Source organism: Zonotrichia albicollis, chromosome 2 (genome assembly GCF_047830755.1).
Source record: "Zonotrichia albicollis isolate bZonAlb1 chromosome 2, bZonAlb1.hap1, whole genome shotgun sequence".
NCBI classification, from domain to species: Eukaryota; Metazoa; Chordata; class Aves; order Passeriformes; family Passerellidae; genus Zonotrichia; species Zonotrichia albicollis.
This window is the reverse complement of record NC_133820.1, coordinates 25,889,801-25,914,612: the sequence shown is the minus strand read 5'-3', so window position 1 is coordinate 25,914,612 and position 24,812 is coordinate 25,889,801. Positions and strand designations below refer to the sequence as shown.

The 24,812-nt window shown below is 39.9% G+C and overlaps 1 protein-coding gene across 46 annotated transcripts in view; it reads right to left on the bottom strand.

The window, feature by feature from the left end:
- Positions 1-24,812, bottom strand: part of LOC102072464 (uncharacterized) — a 430,853-nt gene that overhangs the window by 239,493 nt on the left and 166,548 nt on the right. For 16 of the 46 annotated variants that reach the window (XR_003379650.2, XR_012578865.1, XR_012578900.1 and 13 more), the window contains 2 exons: positions 15,627-15,721; positions 14,587-14,744 (listed from right to left, as the gene is read on the bottom strand). The exons of 15 other annotated variants lie outside the window; for them this stretch is intronic. Coding sequence is in view for 2 of the 31 variants with exons in the window: in XM_074534624.1 (XP_074390725.1) it covers positions 2,055-2,121; positions 14,587-14,736; positions 15,627-15,721 (312 nt within the window). In the remaining 29 variants the exon portion in view is untranslated. Of the gene's footprint in view, positions 1-2,054; positions 2,122-2,709; positions 10,942-14,586; positions 14,745-15,626; positions 15,722-24,812 lie in introns of those variants that run through there. 15 more of the 46 variants (XR_012578888.1, XR_012578878.1, XR_012578889.1 and 12 more) reach the window with 4 other exon arrangements.

Sequence of the window (24,812 nt, the reverse complement as noted above, 5' to 3'; positions counted from 1 at the left end):
CCGGCTGCAGTCCTCATGCACCCCTTCAGACTGAGAGACATAAACACATGGATGGGGCAACTCTTCAAAGCGGTATTGATCAAGAGTGCCTTTCTAATGGCTCCAGGTGGACTTTGGAGCAGGCCTTGGTGCTAGTGCCTATTATCTGAGCACAATAAAGCTTCATGGAATTGGAACCTAGCCATACAAAAACTGTGAGCCATCCTAGGAGCTGGCTACTGTATTGATTCCACAGATTAGAAGGTCTGTTCCTTTGTGTTTCTCAGAGGGAGGCATCAAAGCTCTGTGGCATATTAAACATTGTCCATTAAGTATGATATGACAGAAAACTACCACCTGCTTCTACTTAAACCTCTAAAAATTGGTATCTTAAGCACAGAAAAGCCCTAAGTGCTGAAGCACATCACTGTCTTGGGTGCTCAAAACAGTGAGGTGGAAGAGCCTAAAAAAGGATCTACCTGTTTAAGTCGGAAATGGCTGGCGACAGGTAGAGACGTGCAAAAGACTTTGCAATTAAACTGATATGTAAAAAAAACTCATTCAGAGCCTTTAGAGAAACAAGTTCCTGATTTACAATGAGCTCCTGGCCTCCTTGAGGAAGGTGCTGATAAACCTTGACTGGGCTTTTCACCACCCTGAGCTGTGTGACTCATGTGGTTTCCTCCACCATGACAATTCCTCTTTAACACCCTCACTGCTGTTTCTGGTTCCTGTGATCTCTAGGGGATGTATAAACTCAGTTTTGGGGCTGTTTCTTCTATGGTGTGGACTTCCCTCACCCCTGGTGAAGCTCTGCAGGGCTGTTTCACCAAGGGCAGATGATGACTGTAGGATCCCAAGCCTAGAGCAATCAGGGAGAAGGAAGGGATAGAAAAGCTTCAACTTGAGTTAGTTGTCTTGAAAGACATAACTGCAGTTACCTTCTTTCAAGATTACTAGGCTCAATTTTCTTTTCTTTAAGTGTCTGATCTGAGGCTCTTTTCCCTGTTCCTCCAGCAAATTTGAGACTTTATTCTTCTATTAAGAATTTTTCATCTTTTGTTTTATGATCTCACATTGGCTTTCCTTTGATAAAACATCTATGTTAAGGCATTTCTCTGTGATATTTGGATATAACAGACTTTGAAATAAATTAGTCCTTGATTAGCCCCTGCCTCTTTCTCCTCTCTCTGTCTTTCCTTAAACTTATCTCAAAATTTCAGTGAAAAAAACATTTCAACTTAAAACTTGGATTCTTGAGATTAAAACATGTGCAGTGAGACTCACTACTTTTTACCTGAAATTGGGTAGACAGCAGGTAGCATTTAGTGCATTTCCTTTCCTTCAAAATTGCTCTTATTTTTTCCTGCTGTTGTTCTGTACTTTTGCCATATCTGTATTGAAGAAAACATTAAAAAAAAAGGCAAAAGGAGGATAAAATGGATTTTTTTGCCTCTCTGGTGTCATTCCCTTCCCCTGTTGATTTCTGTGAAATGATAGCAAGAAAAGGTTTAAAATGTGTTTGTCCTCTGGTTTCCTGCTGCTCTGCCTGTGCCTCTTTTTCCCTTTGCCATTTACAGCATTGGTAGCTTCATTAGCAAGGGACTACAACAACCAAACCTGCCCTGATTCTCCAGGGACGGTCCCCATCTTCAATCACTTATTTAGCTGCTGCTGTACATTCAAACCAGCCCCTTTTCCAGCTGGTTTGACCTGGCCAAACAAACAAGAGCAGCCCTGACCTGAGAGCATGTCCTGATTGAGGGGATCCCTCCTGGGTGAACACAGCCTCACCTGGCACAGAGCCTCCCCAGCCATGCCAGGGAGGAAACTGCAGCTCCTGATGCCCTGCCCTGGCCATTTAGAACTGCTTCTAAGTCATCTCTTGGAACTGAGGATCATGCACCTTAGCCAAAAGTGGTCTCCAACCCACTCAAATAGAAGCAGAAGAAACAGATAGTCCAGGTTTGAAAGTGTATGCACCTCACTCTTCACACCCTCCTCTTCCTTCTCACCTCCCAGGAACTGAGAGTTTTGTCACTGCTGACAGGGTCAGATCATCACATCACACTTACCCCAAGGAACTGTAACATGTCTTGCTTTTCTGCATAGAAACATGGATTCAGATGCACTCCCAAAACACTGAAGGGAAACATGCAAAGATAAGTCAGCTCAACAGAGAAACCATGAGAATAATCATTCTCAGCCAGTGAAGGAAGCTGACAAACAACTCATTAGTGACCTCTAGAAGTTCGGATAATCAGTGGTAAAGCATGCTCTGCCACCAAAACACATAGCTCTCCAGGGGATTTTCATGAGGTCAAGATGATGCTGAAAACAGAAGCACTTCCCAACAGCTTGTTTAGGACCAAGGAGATACCAGTTCCTTTGGGAATCTGAAGAAATACATAACTAGCTTATTGTATAAAGAATATAAGTACTGTAAAAGGTGGTATCATGTTTTTTGCAGGGACCTTCTATACAGATTCAGTGAATCACAGGAAATCTGATCTTTCAAAAAAAAAAACAACAAAACAAAACCAACTCAACAAAAAAACCAAACCAACCGAACCAATAGTTCCCCTGTGTACAGCAAAGAAAATATCATATATTATTAAAATCAGTTAGTTATTGGAAATTTTTTTTTTTAGCTGAGACCAGAAAAAAAAAATCAAGCAACAGCAACAACAACAACAACAACAACAACAAAAAAAAAAAGAAACTGGAAAGAAAGCTACTATCTATGGTCTTGGTACATTTAAATGTTTCCTTGATTTTATAAACAAGGTTGCACTGACAGGTACAATACCAATGTCCATCCTGCGTGCCTTTGAAAACAGCCATCAAGGAAGGCTAAAACCAACATTATTTCCAGTCTAAAAATAAGCTCTGAAAGCACTGTACTCCATGTGTCTCTCAGTCATACTTTGTTTCTTTTGCCCTGCTCTGGCAGAAATGGGCTCTCAAACCAGCTGATAACACTGATCACCTTGCAGGGAGAGATAAAAAGAGTCTCTTTTTGAGAAGACTGAGAACTCCTCTCTTGTCTGTCTTACCACCTGGAAAACACTTGCAGCTCTGGACACTGATTTCTGAACCCAGGAGTGTAAAGGTGGCCCTGCTGCAATCACTACATGCTTCACCATGGGCAGAAAGTACAAACGAGTTCAGCATCCTCATTTCTGAAGAAAAATTGCTAAATCTTTTTTTTTTTTTCTATTAGCACATGTAAATAGACCAGATAAGCCAGTTCTGCTTAACAAGCTGGTCTTGACTAAAATATCACTAAAATTAAGGAGCCTCTAGCACACTCTGCTTGACCAATACTGATGCTCTGATTTGCAGAAGACAGGTGAAATTGTGAGCTTGATCCTCTTTATTTCAACACAGTGTTCAACAGATATCTACAAACCTTATGCTACCATCAAAAATTTCTTCATAGCAGGGCAGCTGGCAAACAAATCTCTGAAATGATTGTTCAGATAGACTCAGAAATAATGGAATTCAGGCCCATTCTGGACAGCCTTATGTGTCCAGAGCAGAGGGACAGAATCTCCTCCCTCTACCTGCTGGTCACACTTCTCTTGGTGCAGCCCAGGACAGGACACAGTTTGGTTTCTGGGCTTCAAATGCACATGGACAGCTCATATCCAACCTCTCACCCACCATCACCCCCAAGACCTGCCAGGCAGGGCTGCTCTCAATTTGTTCATCCCCCAGCCTGGATTGATCCTGAGGGTGCCCTGACCCAGGTGCAGCCCCTTGCACTTCATCTTATTAAACCTCATGAGACTCCCATAGGACCAGTTCTTGAGACTGTCCAGGTCCCAAGGCATCCTGTACTTCAGGTGTGGCAACCACACCACTCAGCTTGATGTCATCTGCAAACTTGCTGAGGGTGCCCTGATCCCTTTGTCTCTGTCATTAATGAAGATATTAAATGGTCCTGGTCCCAGTACAGACCCCTGAGGGGTACCACTTCCTGGCTTAGGTGTGTTCCCCCTTGGAAGGTGTGGTGGTCAGACCCCAGTGAGCTGCCTTGTAGGGGTGACTGAGCTGGTAACAGTGTCTGTCCCCTCTAACTTAGTGACTGCCCTGGGGGAAAGCTGGGGAATGGAGGAGACTCCTGCTTCACGTTGGTCAGCTGGACAAGCGCTAGAGCTTCCTTCCTGCATGGGCTTGGCAACAGCAGTCCCATTCCTTTTCACATTCCCAGAACGTCAAAGTCAATCAATTCAGACCTTCTCAAACCTATTTCAGTTTTACTTCTGACAATTCTACTGAGGCCACCTTTGGAGAACAATCGTGAAGAGCAGTGAGTTGAAAATTTTGCTGTGGTGGCTGTCCCTCAGTGCTGCTACAAACCTTCCTAAATCATGCTGCTCAGAACATGTGGAAATTATGTGCAGTCTTCCAAGAAGCTTTCATTTGCTATTCACTTCCAGCATCAGGAAAGCCTTCCTCAGCTTTCCATTTTAAACATCAAATCAAATTAAGCCTGCAGATTATTGTTTTCCTATGAAAAACAAATGAATAATTAATTATCATGGGATTTCTCTGTGTAGTTACAATCCATGAGGAATTAGCTGGAGTCCTTGAGACTGAAAACAATTAATGAACACAGGATGTGCAGCCTCTGCGTGAGCATTTTGGGTTATTCCACATCATATTCTGCCAATAATCCCACTGTTGCTGAAGCACACATCCAAAGCTCAGAAGTTATGGCAAGTGTGATGATGACACATTTACAATAATGCCCCAGATGTGATCACCTCTAATTTCAATGGAACACTGGCAGCAATACACACCCAGCATGTATTACAGGGGCTGTAAGAGAGTCATTAGGGTGGGATGCAAATATCTGAAATGAACAATGGACAAAATTTGGCAAGTGCTAATAGAACCATAAAAATATTTGAATAACAAGGAAGATGCTTACTGCACCTTACAATGGAAGGGTTTAAAATTATTCAGAGCCAGAAAATGAAGCTCTGTGTGTTGTTTAGGAAACACAGCAGTGTTACCACCACTGTATTGCAGCCCAGCCTCTCTCAGCCACACTCTCACTGCCCATGCAGGTGTCCCAATATCATGACTCTTCACTGCCCTATTAATTTATAAAGGGTATCTTGGGACAGACCCAGTATAAACCTGAGAAACAGAAAGAATGGGATTAGTTTACAGCTAACTATTAGGTCTCCAACCCTGGCCTTTCTTGCTGCAGACTCTCCACTATTTTCTAGCATATACTCTTTTACAAAAACTCATGGTCTGGAAGCAGCTTGTTTTAATATGAGAAATCTTTTGTGGCTTGTAAGTAACCTTGCTCTAAGGACATCCCCTTTTTATCTGGAAAGTGCATGGCCACATTGGGCTTATTCCAATTCCTAGAGAACATATGCATTGATAACACTTACGCAGAAGTACACATTTGTTTCAGGGGCTTTTGCAAGCTGAATGAACTCAAATTGCCAGAACATCTTGTGTGTTTCTTCCCAACTGTAGATGCTATAAAGCAAATCCTAGCAATTAATGAGTAAATTTCAAAAAAGCTTGAAGTTGCTTTCAGTGGAAAATCAAATGTTTGAAAAATTTTTTTCAGTAATCAGCTCCCTGATGACATAAAACTGATCTGGAAATCTCACAAGCACTGTCACTGCAAGGTCAGCAATTCAAGCCTGCGATGCCACAAAGACGGCTCATGATACCTTGAGGGCTGCTCCTGACAGTAGAAAATGAAGATGTAAAAGAAAAAAGGCATCCTCAGAGTTGGGTAGAAACAAAATTTCTCCATCTATTATGAAAACAGTGGCCCAAGAAACCAGAGAGATCCAAAAGTGTCCCACCTGAGAGGCAAACCCTTCCATTTGCATTCATAGTTTTTTAGATACCAGAGCAGTCAGAGAAGAAAGTTAGAAGTATCAGAGATACTAAAAACTTCTGACAATTTTCTTCACATTCACAAATTTAATCACTGAGGAATCAATAATTCACAAATTCTGATATTTGTGATGAATATGCTGAACATGCTGGAATTTACCCAGCTCTGACTTTCAGATCTGCTGCCTTTTGACTTTGAGATGAAACTGTAAGTAATCAAAATACCAGATACTACTGCATAAATGTGTGCAAGTATCTCAGTGAATCTTTTGGAAACAGGGAATGGATACTGATTGAATTCATTACGATAAGAATTCCAAAATATATTGGAATCCTCTAGAAATTGCTCTCTGTGCTCAAAAGCCTTGTGTTCCAGCTGCTGTTTTGTGGAGCCTAGATGAAAGGAATGCTTTATCCTGGGCCTAAGTCAGCACCTTAAGGGGTTCCCTCCCTAACACAGGGGTCCTAACTGAGGCTATAATTCTTTTGTGGCAATTATGTTTTATATGAAAAGGAACTTGTTTTATACAGTTCACTTATGCCCAGAAGTAGAAACCTCACTCGTTTTGTGATCATTTTCAGAAGCAGTGTACCTGAAGATGGCACATTTGGAAATGGCATTATTTCATATTGCTGCAGAGCAGCAATTGGCACCCCAGCCTATAAAAGATACTACTCAAACAATATAAAATAGCCAACACCCACAAGAAGAAATAGAGTTCTCTTCTATCCCAAAATATACCTCTGCAGAGTACCTGTTATATTGCACTTAATCTAATTTACTAAAGGAGAGATGAATCCCCTTGCTGCAATCAAGCTATTTTTAAAAAAGAGATTGGTGGTGATTCAGCTGAATGGTGACTAAACCACTGACAAATTTCCCCTGTCAGCTTCTGTGTATAAAAAGATGCTTTGCTGGAATGTATCATCTGCAGATACCACTGTCTTTTTGGACTGGTGGGGAGTTTTCCAGTCAAACTATACAATTTTAATTATTATTTAAAATTATATGCCTATCAAGCTTGTAGCACATTTCAGAGAGGCATCAGGTCATACAATTGAGCTGTACTGGGTTTGCATTACTGGGAGTGGTTCCTGTGGGCAGTTTCCAGAAGCTTTCCCCAAGTCCAACAGAGCCAATTCCAGCTGGCTACAAGACAGACCCACCACAGGAGAGAGACTGTGTGGGAGGAACAGCTCTGCAGACTCACTTTGGAGCCATTTGTGGAGGACTATCTCCCATAGAAGGGACTCCCCACCGGAGCAGCCGTGAAGAGTCATTCCACTGAGGAAGGAAGAGTGGCTGAGACAAGCTCTGACCACAGACTTCATTCCCTATCCCCTGGACCACTGGATGAGGGGAAGGTAGAGAAAACCAGGAGTGAAATTATGCCTGGAAAGAAGGGAGAAGTAGGGAAAGATGTTTCCAAGATATGGATTTATTGCTCATTATCCTACTCTGATTTAATTGGTAACTAATTAAACTAACTTCCCCAAGCTGAGTCTGTTTTGCCCGTGACAGTAAGTGGTGAGTGATCTCTCCTCATCCTTATCTCCATCCAAAAGTCTTTCACTGTATTTTGTCTCCCCTGTCCAGCTGAGGAGGGGAGTGACAGTGGCTTCAGTGGCTCCCTGGTGTCCAGCCAGCATCAACCCACCACACAACAGAGAGAATTTGAAACAGATCTTGCACGAGATCATTAGCTGAAACTGCTTGTTTAATTTATCTGAGCTGAATGTATCTTCAGAAAGGATAAACAGAGATACATTCCAATGAACAGGAAAGCAGAGTCATCCCCCATTCTGAATGTTACTCTGCAACTCAAAAGATGCAAGGTTGAGTTCTTGCTTTCTATGAGCTGCTGCCTTTGGCAGGTACAGGATTACATCTACGGACTAGGGATGACTCTGATGCCTCCTACAGCTCTTCCTACCTGCAAACTTCCAGTTAATATAGCAGAGTAAGGAGGGGAAAAGGAGAGTTCTTCATTTACATCACCAGTGAGAAAGAAATTAAATCCGTAAAATAAACTAAACCAGAAGTGGAGTTGAGAAACAACTATTACAGTCCCTTGAGTAGGGCACCTAATTACTCTATAGCTCCTTTGGAAACTGCCTTCCAGGGACTATAGCAGAAGCTCGTGCTCATGACATTTATCAGGATGTAAGTTTGGAATATAATAATCTTGGCAGTTCACTAGCGGGTTTGCTTGGTCCTGAAAAACTGATTTCCTAGGAAATTACTTTTTAAGATCTACCTGTAGTTCTGTCTGGTTTCTCTGATGATTTACAAGACTAGATAACCTATTTTCTCGCCATGGTGAGAACAAGTCTTAGAGAGCACAGATGAATGTTTGTCTTTGTCTTCACCTTGACTTCAAATCTCACAGTTTATGTCAGTGAAAATTGTTACACATTTAATTAGCTATTTTGTTGATGCTGAGTTAAAGACAGTTTAGTAAATAGTCTGTCTATTATTTCTATCCTCATAAGTCAATAATGAAAATTATGTCACTCACAGGACAGCATATGCAAATAAATGTGCATATGATAGACTGAAAGCAGAATTCACTGGCATCTAATAGGTGTTTAATTGCTTTGGAGTGCTACTAAAAAGCAATATTATTAGGATGTTTTTCTTGCAAATGGGTTTTAGAAGCATATGGTCAGTGCTGTATAATCACAGGCTTATAATTAAAACTAAATAGGTTAGAAATTACAAGGTAGAAGAAAATAAAAGCTCAGCAGCAAGTATATGTATGGCTAACCATGGATAAGTGTGTGCTGCGTGGTGCTTGTGGGTGCACCTAAATGCTGTTCTCCAGCACTACACCTGCCAGGAATTACCATTATGGCTTAGGAGGAACTGTGGCTGTCTAAGGAGACCTCAGGGAAATGAATTCTTAGCTGGGGCTGACATGAGTACAGATTAACCAATTAAGACACCTGTATCAATATAAGCATCCTGACTCACTGTTTAATGGGATAATTGGAATTCTGTAGAGGAAATAAAGTTGATTACAGGGATCAAACAGAGTGAAAGCTTTCTAAGCATTCGTCTCTTGCTTGTGACAAGTTGTAGCTTATGAGGCTGCTGACATTAATGCCTAAAGTTTTAGCTTTCATATTTTTCAGATTTTGTACTGCCTTAGTGTATAACTCTGAATTTCATATAAAATGTTAGCAAGTTCTCTTTACAGTTTAGTTAGACAAAACAATCCTTTTCCAGCCAAGAACCAAGGATACCATCACAGCTTCAGGCCCAAAAAGTACAAACAACAGAGAATTGAGGAGAGCAGTCTGGGAGGATGGGACTTCATAACCCAAATCTGTAATTGGACAATTAACCCCAACATGTGAGTGGACCAAAACTTACAAAAGTGTGAGAACTCAGGACCTGTCATCCATCTTGGGTGCAGCCATAGCCAGGCTCTTGTACTGCCCAAGGTGTGTTCTTTGAAGGCCTCTCAATAAACACCTACTTTATTCCTTTAACACTGTCTGGCCTCTGTTCCAGGGAGCCTCTTTAGGCGTCATCATGGAACAAATAGCAGTATGGGCAGTAAAAGGTCAGGTCATTACTTTTCAGTGCTTACAATAAAATTGTGCACATGCTATGAAGAAATATACAAAGGTCTGTGTGTTTACCAATAGAGATGAAATCTATATTCCAACTTTTTGTATGTATCTGAATTCCCAGAATGTTTTGGTTTTACCTGATGAATTGTTCTTAGTATAAAGCAATTCAGCAGATTTTCCCATCATCTTACATGCATCTATAAATCAATTTACAATACAATGTGTCTACCCCATGGTTTTGATGGGTGGATTTGCCCATGAAAGCATATGATGAACAGATGGTGGAAGAGAAAAAGTCAAAGAGATGAGGGGCTAGTTGGGGTATTCAATCCAAAGAAATAAGATGCGGATGATTTACACTCTATAAACAGAAGACAAACTGATCTCCAGAGAGAAGGAAGAATGGAAATAAATTCACTGTATTCTCAGGAAGTAATCTATCACAAAAGGTCAGCATGCCTTTATGTTTGAAGAAGAAAATGAAAAGGCATCTGTGGCTTATTGTGTCCAAATGTATTATTTCCTTTGAAGGATTCAAAATATTTTTGTCCAACGGAAACTGAGGCCTACATACCTTCTCTTACATGTTTCTGAAGAGTAGTCTGGTTATTTAAGAGAAAAAAAGAAAATCAAGTACAATAAAAGACCTCACAATATTTTTTCTTCATGTGTCAGATGAAAGTTTTGGGTTTACAAGACTTGTCATATTTTATCTGGAATATCAACAGAGAAAAAATAAAGAACACCTAATGCTTTATTTATTTATTCACATTCTCCCCCCCCTTTTTTTTTTTCCATTCCTGCATCTTCAAAGGACTCCAGCTGTAATGATCTGTATTTCTCAGGATGCAGATATTCCATTGGTATAGAATGAGAATCTTACTGTTCAGTTTTGAAACTGCAGGAGCAGCTGGGGACCATGAAATCAAATAAGGGGCAGTACTAGAACTCTTCATAGGCTACAGAAATTTGAAAGGCAAAGATCTACTGTTTGAGGAATTTAAAACCATTTCCTTTCAGTTAAAAATGTCCAACCATCCTGTTCCAATTTAATGGAATCCTGGCATTTTAAAATTTTACCCAATTTTACATCAAAGCCCAAGATGAAAAAGGATGGAAATTCTCTATTAAATAACAGAAATTCTCTATTCCATAATGACTGACATTGCCTAGAACACAGAGCACACCATAATGTTATTGAAATTAATAAATGAGTACTCTGCAAGTTCCAGAACACATAATGAAATGAAAAATAATGAAACATATAATGAAACACAAAAGTCCATTAAATTTATTATTTTCTATAATGAGAGTCTACCCACCTTATCAAACTTCTGCGATAAAATTTGCCCCTTCTGGGCCTGATGAGTTTTGCAAATGGTGCAAATGAAACAATTCTTATCCAGCATTACCCACACAGAAGAAAAGTGCACACTGACCAAAAATAAGGACATGCAGAAATTCTTTAAATGAAACCACACTGAATGTGCCATTAGGATCCTTCTGTAGAAGAAAATTAGGAGGACAGTCACATTAGGACAAAAAGATGACCTTAAAATATGCACTTTCTGTAAGCCTAGGATGAAGTTAGTGTCTCAGCAGATACCAAATTCTGCTTTGAAATCTGTTTATTGACCTGTAACTTACTCAAGCAGGAAGACTCAAAGGTAATTGACAAGAGAGAGAAAGAAGCAATATGCTGTTGAGTGTACCCTGAGCTGTTTTCTCACCACAAAACTCTCCAATACATGTATGCCTTGTAATTAAATATTGTATAAAATTCTTGCTGAATACGATTACCATGGCTTTCAGATATATCTCTCCTGGAAGACCTCAAGAAAACAACAACAACAACAACAACAACAACAAAAAAAAAAAAAAAACAAAAACACAAAAACAAAAGAAAACAAAAGAAAACCAAAACAAAACCCAAAGCAACAACAGCAAAAAAATCCAAACCAAAAAACCCCAGGCATAATAAAAACAATGTATTCTGCTCTTAATATTTAATATAGTAGAAGGTAAAGTATACTTTTTGTTGCCACTTGCAGCAACAACGCTAACAGCAGCATGTGATTAGGAGTCTGAAGTCTCTCCTTCATCTGAGATTGCTTTCTGAAATCAAATTCAGGCAGAGAGAAAAGGAGAAACAAACAAGTTTACTGCAGCTCTGCAGTAGCAAATAATCAAGATAACTACTTGAGGAACATAAAGTAAAGCACCAGATTCTTCAAATGATATGATAATTGAAACACAGGTGTTGAATATCCAGTTATGTGCAGATCTCTCTCCTCTCAGAGAATGGAAAGGGCACAGAAGTATTTAGCCTGAGATGAACAACAATGCAAGGGAAAAAAAAACAGCCAGTCTGTGAACTGGAGGACAAATCTATCTCAACCTAAAATTTGTCATTGGCTGTGTTGTACAGGCAGTCTGTTCAAACACATGACAAATGACACTGCTATTCATAGAGCAGGCATAGCACAGGTTGCTACAATCTAAATTGTTACTAATAGTGTCCCATGCACCAAGAAATGTCATGCATTCAGCTGTAGAGCACCACAGGCTGAAGGTGGGTATAAGAGGAAATTTCAGTTATAGTTATATAGTAAAAATTATCCAATAGCTAGCTATATTCAACTAATCTTTATGATTTAAAAAAACCAAAAAGCAAGCAAATCCAAAACAAAAAACAAACAAACAACTCCCCCCCCCAAAAAAAAACCCCACAAAAAACCACAACAAAAAACCCCCTCCAACCGTTGAAGCTTTTAGCACCTCTTTGCAGTTGCACTGCATTTCAGGAAATGAGAAATATTGAATCTCTGGTAATAAGGAAGCAATATTTTGTTTTGATATCCAAATGCTCCACATCAGTCCTTGATTTGCACAGCTCTGAAAAAAAGGGTGCATCTTCAACTTATTTGTAGTCCCCTACTGTCTTTTTAAATATATTTCAAGAAGGGGACAGAGTGTCTAGCCAATGAGTTATACTGTATGCATAAAAATATGTGGATAATAATGTTCTTCTTCATACAGCTTCATGGAGAATCCTGGCCTCAGGCCAAACAACTGCAAAAGCAAAGCTTTTTCCCCTCAGCATTTCAGCAAAGTGCACGTAATACATCTTTAAGTAAATTAGTGTTATAACAGGTTTCCACTGATCCATCTTGAAGAGTCAAATGAGAACTAAAAATAGATCCTGTTTTCAATTTCGCCTGAGCACCAAAAATGATTTGAAATCCTCCCTTGCCACAGGAAACAAACAGATAAAACCTCTAAATTTGGCAATGATTCAGTAAATATATGTGCCTATTTCAGTATTTAAATCCAGGAGCCAAGGAACTCTTTATTAGAGAAGGATTTGCAACACATCCAATAAAGGTAGGGAGCAAGTGTGACTCTCCAAGAAACCCCTTCCTCTGTAGTCAGATGCTTTGTGGCATTTGCAAAGGAAAGCTCAGCTCAGAGCATGCAGCAGATGCCAAAGCCACCTCTGCAGAGAGGTGCAGAACATGTAAACAGCCACACACCATAACCATTCCTATACTTAAAGGGATTGGCAAAGCAGAGTGAAGATATGATCAGATACTATTCATTGGAATAAACAGGCTAAAAAATAGATCATAATTTCACCTTGAATTATGAAAAGGGGAAACCCTCCTATTTGGAAAATTCCTGCAGAATGGCAAAGTCATTGAATCAGTAACAAACACAGCAAGTATTTGGAAGCAGAAGAGCCCTTAGCTTTAGGGCTGAGGGGATTACATGCAGTTTTTCAAGTAAATACTCCTGGATTTGTCTGAGATAAGTGATTGTATTTTCAAAAATGGAAACAAGATGATCTCATTTAAAGGTTTAGTAGTTCCTTAAAATATTTATGTAAAAAAGTGGTCCCTGGCAAGGAGATTTGGATGTGTGGAAGGAGAGGACAAAAAGTAGAAACAGTAACTCAGCATTCAGCTCAATTTTAGCACATACTTTTCTAAACAGGATAAAATCATAGTGTATGATTTCATAGATACAGTTGAGATCAAATCTCTGAAAGAATATTTCACTGAATGTACTTGACTGACATAAACCAGGCTACGTCTAATTTTGCTAAAAACAGATGCATGTTAAGTTATTTTTCTTAATGCCCGTTAATAGAATTGGCATCGAGTAACAAAAATTGATGACTTTTTGTATCATTGTCCCAAATGTGATGTTCTGTTTGTTTTTCAGCAAGGCATGTGTATAACACTCAGCCCAGTGGCAGTGTAAGGAGGTAGCACGATTATCATGACATTAAACTAATTAAGATTGGCCTGAAGAAAGCCAAGGGTGCCCTCTTCTCCAGCTCTGTAGAACAAAAGGAACGGGGAGAACAAGGGAAATATTAATCACAGTTTATATAAGAAGTGCTTGATTTTGCTCTGGAATTGCAGCTGAATAAAGTGAAAGGAGAGAAAGGGAAAGTATTTCTTGGTCCATAGAAAAATAACAAATGGGGTGTTAATTGGCAAGTGTTTAAAGGGCTGGTTCTAATCAGGGTAAATGGGCTTGTTTTTCCAACACTGGGTCCCACATCAAACCAACAAGAAACAATTGAAAAAATCTTTGATGAAGAAGGCAAGAGGAAGTGGGTTGTCACCAGCTGCTCGAAGACAAAATCCTCCAACAAGTGTGTAGCAGCAGATGCTGTGTGAAGCACAGGGAATGTAAATGCACATGAGTCATCCCATAAGCTTAGGGGGACAAGCTGCAGGCCAGATCCTGGGGGCAAAGACTTTTGTGGCTTTAACCATCTCCCCACTTGCTTTGTACTTTGTTCAAGTAGACAGTATATTTTTTTTGGAAATTTGTTTTTCATCCCTTTTAAAGAGCCCTGAGCAGAAGGAGAGTTTCTTACATAAATATTATTCCTTGGGCCCATGGCATCAAAACAAGGAGATGATCCAGCATCATTGTCTGTCCAGCAGGTAGAAGAGATTAAAGCATTTCCCCCTTTCCCCTCTTTTTTAAGGTTCATGATAATGATAAAAATTGTTTAAAGGATCATTTTTATAATTTCCAGCATTTCACTATTTATTTTACACTTCAGTTTCATAACCTGGCACACTGCAAAAGGACAGAAAATTGGCATAGCAGCAAAACTAGAAGAGCTACCTGCTGTTTTTGTGCAGAGATAATCCTGAGGATACCATCTCAGGCTGGTTGCCTCTGGGCAGAGGGATAAGACCTTCCAAAAGTTGAAGTATGATGGAACTTGAAATGAAAGTGACAGAAGGATGCTCTCCAGGAGTTTTCAATAAAATCCTGTTTCTCTAAAAGAAATAGCAAGAAAGAGACAGAGGGAGGAGTCCCAGACTCAGCTCTTGCCTTGGCTGTCCCAGCTGTATATATTTAGGTATTCTCATACTCTAGTCATTATAAAACACACACTGATTTGCACAATTCCATAATCTTATAAGAAAATAGGTCATTGGGGATTATCAAATTCTCATCCATTTAATTTCAAAATTCTTTTCTTGTTTTCCCCCAGCAACACCAAGGTCTCATATGGAGAGGAAAAAATGGATTTAGCAGACGACTTTGCTTGGAAGTGGGTCTACATTTTGAATCCATTTTTATGTTTGATGCTGCCATGCTCCACTGTGACAGATTCTGAGGATTCCCTCCTGCCAGTTACCCTCCAGGCAGCCATCCCCAATTTCTCCACTGAATTCATGCTACTTAACATGTCACAAACAAGCAGAGGCTTTTTTGTGCTTTAAAGGGGAATTCCAGAGCTGACTGGAAACAGTGATTTAATTTTGTGAAAATATGATGATATTTTGATATTAGAACATACTGATATGCGATCTGTCCTGGTTTAAAGAAAACAAAAAACAACAAAAAGGAGTGAGGAGGAGTGAGGAGGATGGGCTCTCAATAGCCAGTGGTGCAGACATTTGGAAATTCATCCACACCGCAAGGGACACTGCAGGAATATCAAGTCAGTGGGGAAACAATGACACTCTGAGCTGCATTGGGCGATGTTTTTCAGGCTCCATTGGGGTAATGCTGTGAACCTGGTGGAACCTGAAACATACACCTGCAGACTCTATCTGTGGTCAGGAGAGGCATGTAAGATTATAGTTTTCTTTGGAATATTTTATCTGCAAAGCTACTTTTTAAGAAACAGAATACTCCAAACACATTTGTACCTGATCTCAGGAAGGAGGGTTGAGGATTGGGCTTTGCCACGTCTCACTGCAGAGCACAGGTGGGAGCCAAGCATTAGCAAATCCTTCTTCTGGACCTGGGCAAATTTAGCAGGAAAGGAATAAAATTAGATCCTGCTGCCCTTTATCCCTTGTTTGCCAGACATGGTGGAAAGAAACTGCATTATATGTGATCCAAGCCAGATTCTTCTCCAGGCTCATATGTGTCCACTTCTCTAATTGTGTTTCCCATGGTGGTAATAGGGACCTCACTGTAAGAAGGGATGGGACAGCACAGGGCAGCCTGACAGCACACAGCCCTGGGAGTCAAACCATGCCATGAATCTATGGCTAATGGTGCCTGGCTCCTCAGTGATGAGAGTGGACCACAGAGCAGCTACTGTATTTCCAAGGGAGGGAAATCCAGCCTGACTTGGTTTTGTCATAAGTGATTAGATTTTATAGTGTGCTTATGTACTTCTCCTAATCAAATTAGCATGTTGGCTCAAAATCAGCCTAGCAGAAAACCTCTCATTTCCTTACCCATTCTGCTTCATTTATCACCTGGAATTACCAAAGTTTTGAGATTTTCTTTTCTCTCTGCTGGGCCCAGTTCTTCTTAGCTTATAAAATTTGAAACATTCATCGCCCAAGGTTGCAAGAGCAATGAATATTTATAATCCCATCTTCCCAGCACACTCAGAGGTGTCTCACAGTGTGACTTCATATTAGAAATGTCCCACCTGTGGGGATCACTCAGAAAAACACAGATTACAAATCTGTACAACATAGAACAAGGTCAGTGACCAAATTATGGGAATTATCACCTTAAAAAAGGTTGCATATCTGATGATGCACTGCCCCAACACTGATTTATAGGTGCTGTACTATTGACTCTCCCCTGTGAAGACAGAATTTCAGCTATTAAGTTAAAAATTATTCCCTGGTTCTTTTCTCGAGGCTTCTTATGAATCAGCTGCAAATTGCATAATGCACTCCTCTCACCCTTTACAAAGGTAGCCCCTATCTCCAACAGCAGGAAATGAAAAAAGGGTTTCTCACCTGGCTTCAGAGTACAGGGAAATATTATAGTTTAAAGAACATAGCAACTAGTGACAAAACACAGGCAGGACTATGACAATGAGAACTGCTTAGAAAATACTGCAAATGAAACTTCCTGACCCTGCAGGCACCTTCTGTTAATCACTGCAAATATGAGTCTTCTTCTAGGCAGAGGCCATACTCTAAAAAACCCAACCCCCATCCCATTCATCTCCAAAAATGCAATTAAAGCTTAATGTTAATTCAGATTATTTTCCTATTCAAGACAGAGCTATGAGGATTACAGTCAGTTTTAACACTTGTCAGGAAAATATGGTTCCTTCCACTTTGCAGACAGGCAATTAACGTTCAGCAGCAGCACTGAAATTAGAAACTATCTAGAGGCCATTTTAGGCCAAGAAAGTTTTGCCATTGATTTTAATGCATCAAGATATAACGTATTCTCCAGTATCATGCCCTTTCCTATTTTTCCCAAACTTTGGTTGAACCATTAAATTGAAGCCTGCCCTGTAAATCCCATAAGCTATTAATGTAGTTCCCTTAGCTGGAAGATAGATTAATGACCTGAGACTTCTGTAGAATATTTGCTACTTCAGTGCAAATTAATATCATATTTTATCCTCATTTTATACCCACATCCAGCACTTCCTTCTGCAAAGGATACCAGAAGGAGCTGATTATTTAAATGCCAAGATTCTAAATCTTATCTTCAAATTTTTAATCAAGCTGTTAAACATGAGTCTTAAATTGCTGCATTTCCATTTTTCATACTTCTCTCACCTCATTTTTCATGATAAGAACAAATAAAAAATTAAGCACATAGATGTGTTTAGGAGGGGTTTTTTAATACTAATGAAGTTTTTTAAATACTTTATGTTTTTCAGGACTCTGTTCTCCTCCACACATTGGGCTGGGACTAAATTAAAATGCCTATCACTTCACCCAGGTCTAAGTTCTCCATTTTAAAATGAGTAGTTTTAAATTTTCTAGGTATCAAATGCTATCCTGCCAATAATGATTTTGTCCACAGTCTCTGATTTTTTATGTATTTTTCTTATTAGTGGAATTCTTATTCCACTGCCTAAAATAATATTGTTTGCTAAACACATTTCTCTGCTGATGAATGCAATTTCTGGAGAAAGCAAAATCATGAAAACCTGAAAATTGCTTGAGACACATGTTTTGTTCTAGAAAACTCAGGTCAGGCCTCCTTTCTGTAGGAATTAAAATTTATGGCAAAGTCTCCAGTTCCTCAGGCAAGCACATCAAGCTATTAGAAGAAATAAAAGAAGCAGAAGTGGGGAAAAAGACAACATGGTTTTCTCTTACTATTCCTTCTTGCCAGCACTCTAAAAAAGTTTGGCCTTTATTTTTAAACAGTAAAACTAGGTCGAAACTTCAAACTTACAGAAAAATTTTTATTTCTATACTTCAAACTCTCAATAATAATATTACTAATAATAAAAGGAAAAATGCTACGAAAATCACAGAAAACAAACAGCAGTTTGGAGTGAACTACACATCATATTTTCTTTCTATGTTTGTTATTATAAAAAATCTATGAAGAAAACATAGTCACTTCACAAAGTTTTTATTGTTGAATCCTTATGCTGTTTTGGCACCAGCATTAGGTATCAAGTCAGACGCATGTCACAAATTTAAAACAGATTTGCAAACAAAACACATTCACTTACACTTGATTAATCTGCCTTGTAAACTTCATTAGTTGGTATTAGGGATTGCTGTGGTCAAAATATTTTGAGGAGCACACTTTAAACACTCACCTCTCTCTTGATTAGAATTATCCTTTATATCCAGTCTTAACATATTTAGAACTCAATATGACATTTTGAGGGGACCTACAAGGAATGTCTCATTCAACTGGCTGACCACTTCAGGTCTGAACAAAAGGTAAAATATGTTGTTAAAGGTATTCTCTAAATGCTTCTTAAATGCTATCAGACTATTGACAGCCACCAGATCTCCAGGAAGCCTGTTCCAGTGTTTGACCACCCTCTTGGCAAAGAAGTGCTCCCTAATGTCCAGTGTAAACCTCCCCTGGTGCAGGTCAGCAGCCCCTCCTGACTGCAGGAGTTGTATTTGCAGTGTTCCTTCCCTGCTGCCCCATTCCCCAGTGGTGCCAATTGTCAGTGCCCTTCAGAGCAGCTGATGTCCTCCACAGGTCTTCCTCCAGCAGCTGAACTCTTCCTTGTCCCTGTAGTCATTCCTGTGGATTGACTTTTCTGTGGATTGACTTTTCTGTGGCTCAGCCTGCCATGTCCTCCTGTTCAACAAGGGTCTCTGACTCCTCCTGTCTTCTCCTCTCTCTTACACAGTTTCCTCCATGGCCATCTGAATGTCACCATGTGTGTGACCATGCTGTGAATCTTCCCTTCCAGCAGTGAAGGTACACTTGGCAAAAGGTTTGGCTGTGCCCTGAGGTTCAGCTCAGTGAATTAACCACGAGAAATTACTGGACAAGGCAGAAAACAGAGCAGGAAGCTAACAAGTGTTACAAATAATACCATGAAGGATGACTGAATTTCACAGGTAGTTAAGATGTGAAGATGGCCAAAGTGGGAGGTTTAGATTGGCTATTAGGAAAACTTTTTTCACTAGAAGAATTACTAAGAATTGGAACAAGTGGCCCAGGGAAGGTATTAACCTGGAACTATATAAAATACTTAAAAGTGTTGTTGTGGCACTTAGGAACATGATTTAGGAGTGGACTTGGCAGTGTTAGGATAAAAGCTGGACTCAATGGTCATTTCCAACCTAAATGATTCTAAGGAATCTCACATATAATGGAGGGGAGAACAAAGGCATTTTGAAGAGTAAACCCTTGCTAGGTCGCTAGGTACTGCCAAATGATTGGCTAGGAAACCCTGTCAGAAACACCAAGTTCAGATACAGAGGTAGCAAAAGAGATTTGTGATGAAAAAGTAACCAGGGTACAAAATTATTTGAAAGTAGAGTGAAAGGGAGGTGATCAAGCTAAATGAGAGAACAGGCATGGAGAATGGAGGGGAAGGGAAGAAAAGGGGACAGCTGAGTGAGCTGCTGTTGTTTGAGCTCTGCACCTGATGACCACAATCAATCCTCTCTTCTCACTGAACTCAACTCCTGTTTTCTGAGTAAGGGGTCTACCATGAGAATTCCTGCATGGACCCTTTGTTTGAGAAATAGCTTTGAAGTTAGAAAAAAGAGATACCAGGATACAGAAGCAAGAGAGGTAGCAATGTAGGGAACATGAAAAAATTCAGAATGACAAACTCTGCCTGTCCTGGCTTCAGCTGGGACAGTGTTAATTTTCTTCCTAGTAGCTGGTACAGTGCTGTATTTGAAATTCAGCATGACAATAATGTTGACAGCACACCGAAGTTTTGGTTGCTAAGTAGTGTTTACCTTAGGTCAGGGATTTTTATGTCTATGCTCTGAGAGTGAGGAGCTGCACAAAATCTGGAAGGGAACAGAGATGGGACAGCTGACCCAAACTGACCAAAGGAACACTCCACACCACAGAGCACCCTGTATGAACTGGGGGAGTCAACCAGAAAGGGGCTGACTGCAGCTCAGGAATGGGCTGGGTATCAGTCAGTGGGTGGTGAGTAACTATGTATTATTTGTCTTTTAGGTTTTATCTCTCTCTCTCTCTCTCTCTCTCTCTCTCTCTCTCTCTCTCTCTCTCTCTCTCTCTCTCCCCCTATTCTTTTTATTACTATTATTGTTATTTTAGTTAATTTCAATTATGAAATTGTCCTTATCTCAACACATAAGTTTTACTTTTTCCCCCTGATTCTCCTTCCCATCCCACCTGAGGCAGGGTGGGGAGTAAGTGAACAGCTGTGTGGGACTATGTTGCCAGCTGGGGTTAAACCACAACACCCCCATAAAATTCCATGCAGACACTGCTGTCTATTGTCTCTGGTTCATTGGTGCCCAAGCTGCTAAGCCTTTTGGCAGGGAAAATCAGAATGCATTTGACTCCACTCTGCTGCAGCCAGCATGCTTCCAGTGCCCAACATAATTATTTTAATGCCAGGTCCAGTACCACTGCACTGCAGCACTGCCATATTTTGTCTCAGCAAGGAAAAGAGCAAGCTAAACAACTACACCTCCACTCAAAACTTCCCCTTCTTTTGTCCTAGAGGCAGCACTACAAGCAAGACCAATATAAATAAATAAATTGGCAGTAGTATTGCCTCTGAGATCTCAGTAACTCTAACTTGTTATAATACAAGTAAATTGAATAATTGGAAGACTCAACATAGAAAACACTGCGACCCAAGACAGAGACCCTATCTAAAATACTGAAAAGGGGAAGAAAAGGGAAATTCACTAAACCAAAATCCGGAGGAACAAATTACAATGTCTAACTTTCAACTTTGATTTAACAATTGAAATATCATGTTCTCTAACATTACACGTGACATGCTGTGGCATGATTTCTCTGATGTGCCAACTCAAGAAAACTGCCTGGTTTAGATGTTATTAGTCTGCTGACACCCTGTTTGTCTTAATTCTGCTGTTTCCAAATAGAGATAAAGTCACAGCTCTAAACCATGGTGTGGATACCCACACATTGCACTTGTCTTTCCAATGGTGCCTTCCCAACAGATCAGTTTACAAAGGCCAATCCCATTTGGCTGGTATCATTCTCTTGAAATCTAAACTGTTTGAGAAGATAAATTATTGTTACTACATGCATAGCACCTGTCATATTTTACCCACTGAAATGTGTATGAAATACATTTTCAGTGACTGTCAGGGAAGGAAGGATTGGTGTTGGCTGCCACTAGTGACAAGTCCCTTCCTCTAGCCTTTTGCCTGAGTTGTGCAAAGTCCTCATGAAGACTTTCCCACATCCTTTACCCGACCTAAGGAAAACCTCAGCCTGGGCTCTGGGTACTTGCCACAAATTCTTTCAACTTTAACCTGTGAAATAGATGCTGTGTTTCGACTGTTGGCAATTAGCTCAGTGTGAGAGGATGACACAGAGGAGACTCTGGGCTCTTGTTCAGCAGTGATACTGCTGCTCTCAGTTTGTCAACCAGTCAGGCACAAACAGTTTGTTGTGCAAGTGTTATCATTTTACTGAGCAGATCCCCAGTGCCACACTACAGCTGGCAAACAGCAGAAACAGGAGCAGCTCCATTAAAAGCATGTGCTGCACTCCAGCCTTCTACAGGACACACTTCCCACATCCATCATCTTTGCTCTGGCTTCCCCACATGATTTCCCCACATTCACTCTGGCTTTTCCACATCCCCACACTTGCTACCACAACCTTAAGAATGCCAAGTTTGAAGATTTTCAGCCTACTGAAGAAAAAACACGTTTAAAATGTTACATTTAAGATTGATTCAGAATCATAATGGAATGAGACCTCAGCTGAGAAAAGGGAGAAGATGAAGTTAATTAAAGTGCTGTCCAGCTGGAACTTGAAAATTCTTCAATCAAGGAAATATATCATACTCTGCCTCTTCCCATGTACATTGAAAAATAGCAACTGCTGTGGATTTAATTAAAACTTAGACTTTGTTTAAAGTTAATACTCTTTACTTGATTGATTATTATTCAGTCAAGATGCAAAGTTACAACCCTCATCATGAAAAAAATGTTTTCCTACATTATGATAACCTATGTGAGTTTTTTGTTGGTTTTGAATTTCTTGTAATACCTGGTGAAAGCTGGAGAACAGAAAGGTTACTAGCTCAGCTGGCTTAAGCTGGCCTTTCCATTTAGTCTAAAGGTGGAAGATTTTGCTTGCTCTGTTTTGCTCAATAAATTTTTGTCGTTTCTCAACCAGAGATTTGAAGTTAAAATGTTATATTAAGAGTCAGATACTCAAAGATTGCACAAAACTCTTTCTACATCAAATCCCATAATCCATATTTCTTCACTAGTAGGGAACCATGCTGCAGCTAAACAAGCCCACCTGGAAGCAGCAAGATACTTCATTTTAATCTTGCTGTGGTTTCCTCATCACCTACAGAATCCAAATCCCAGGTCCTCAAATACACCTGTATATATTCTAAAAAGATTCAAAACATTTCTTCTCCCAGCTACAAGCACAACAACAGCTCAGAGGTCTTTTGGCATCAAGAACAGTAACATTTATACCAGCCTCCCTCAGCGGCAGTGCCACATTACAAATAAAGGATGAATTCAAAATCACTGCAGGGGTGGATTTCTCCACCTGCAGGTGCTCTGTCAGCAGGGCAGACTGCTCTACGCTGGTCCCATGCTCCAATGGCATAGATCCAAGTCTGGTGGGCTTTGCATGTTTGCATACAGTCTCACACTAAGAAGGATGTGCTGATTTCAGAGGCCTTTTGGAGAGCTTGGAAAAGATGGGATGATACATGGCCCAGGCTAATAAGATGTTTCAGACATTAGCTGATCTCATCCTGGTATCTGCATCCTGGTATCTGCACTGCCCTCTCAAGTACAGGCATGCTGGGAGCCAAAACCACACCATATAAATCAGTTTTCACCATCTGAACATGCTCCCTCCCACCCTCTGTGCTGGTAGAGTAGATTCACTTTGCAAACTGAAAATAAATCCTTCTGGCCTAATTGATAAATCAAATCTATGAGCTAAAGCCATTGCTTCACTGTCTGCCTCAGTGGGGAAAATGCTACAACAACCACATTAGAGAGTTACAGCTTGCCTTCAGTGACCTGCATTCAGCAGCAGAGGAATCTTTACCCTTCTAACGTAACTGCCCTCCCAAACTCAAACAGAGATGCTGTGTTTCTTACTATAGTCTCTGTTAGGGCAGTGCAGAGCAGGAGCAGTCACTGAGCCTCCTGAATCAATATAAAAAACAAGGAAGGTCTTTAAAAATATGCATACTAAGAAGACCGAAGTTAAGGTTAAAATGTCCACTTTAACATGAAGACACAAATAACAGAACCAAATAGGTTTAAGGGTTATAAGAATGGGAGAGATGAAAGAAAACTTGTATCGAGGAGTTATGTGAGTTCCCACTGGGTGGTTGTGTAAGTACCATCCTTTCAATGTGTAATCTGTAACCGTGGCAACCCAGCTCTTCTTAAAGGGCGCAGGGTTGGAAAATAAGGCCTTCAGTCCCCACAGCCTGAGATAACCATCACAGAATAGCACAGGCTTAGGCAGGGAGACACATCTGGTGGGAAGGAGTCGAGGAGAGGCTGAGGAGGCTGCAGAAGGGTTAGGGTCAGGCAGGTGAGAAAAGGAAAATGCTCTCTGATACCTATATACCTGCAACATGGACCACTGCTCATTTACAGGGCCTGTTTCATTTTGAATCTTTGTTGTATGATTAACCTAAAGGTTTATTCAATTAAAATGTAGTTAGAAAAAATAGGAATAAGAATAAAATAATCCTGAAAGAGGTTTCTCTCCATAAGCATTAGGATAGAAATGGGGAAAGATAATAACAGACAGCCGCTGCTCTCTGTGACTTCCTGTCCCAGTCTCCATCTTAGCACTTACAATTTTATGTCACATCATAGATTCAGAGAATATGGATTTAGATGCAGGAAAATTCTACCTAGATTTTAGAGAAACTATATTCCTCATATTAACAGGTTTTAGTATTTGTATTTGTGCTTTTTCATTGTTTCACATCCTTTGCAAAAGGAAAGGAGAAAACCTTGCAATACTTCCTTGAATAAAAACCTTTTTTTAGATGTTTTATGTCCTGTAGACAAGCTCACATAATGAAAGAATTTCCAACACAAATTAATCCCCCAGTCTAACTTAAAATATGGTGGATAAATCCACAAAAAGCCCTATACAGTACTGATATACTTTTATTCAACTTTTAAAAATGTGTTTCCATGCGTCTAGGATAAAACAGAAAAACAAGATAAAAGACTCAGTACACCTATTAATGTTACCAGAAAAAAAAAAAAAAAGAAAAAAGAAAAAAAGAACAACAACTACAAAATCCATTCAGTGTAGGAACTGAAATTAACAAATTAGTATTCCTGGAATTAGTTTTTGACATTCACAGTAGCGCAGAAAAACTAAATTTAAGGCAATGTGATAGAGACGTCATTTACATACCCCCTTCTAGAGCAAGGAGTAGTGCTGACAAATACACGTGACATAAGAAGAAGAGAAAATATTGTAACACT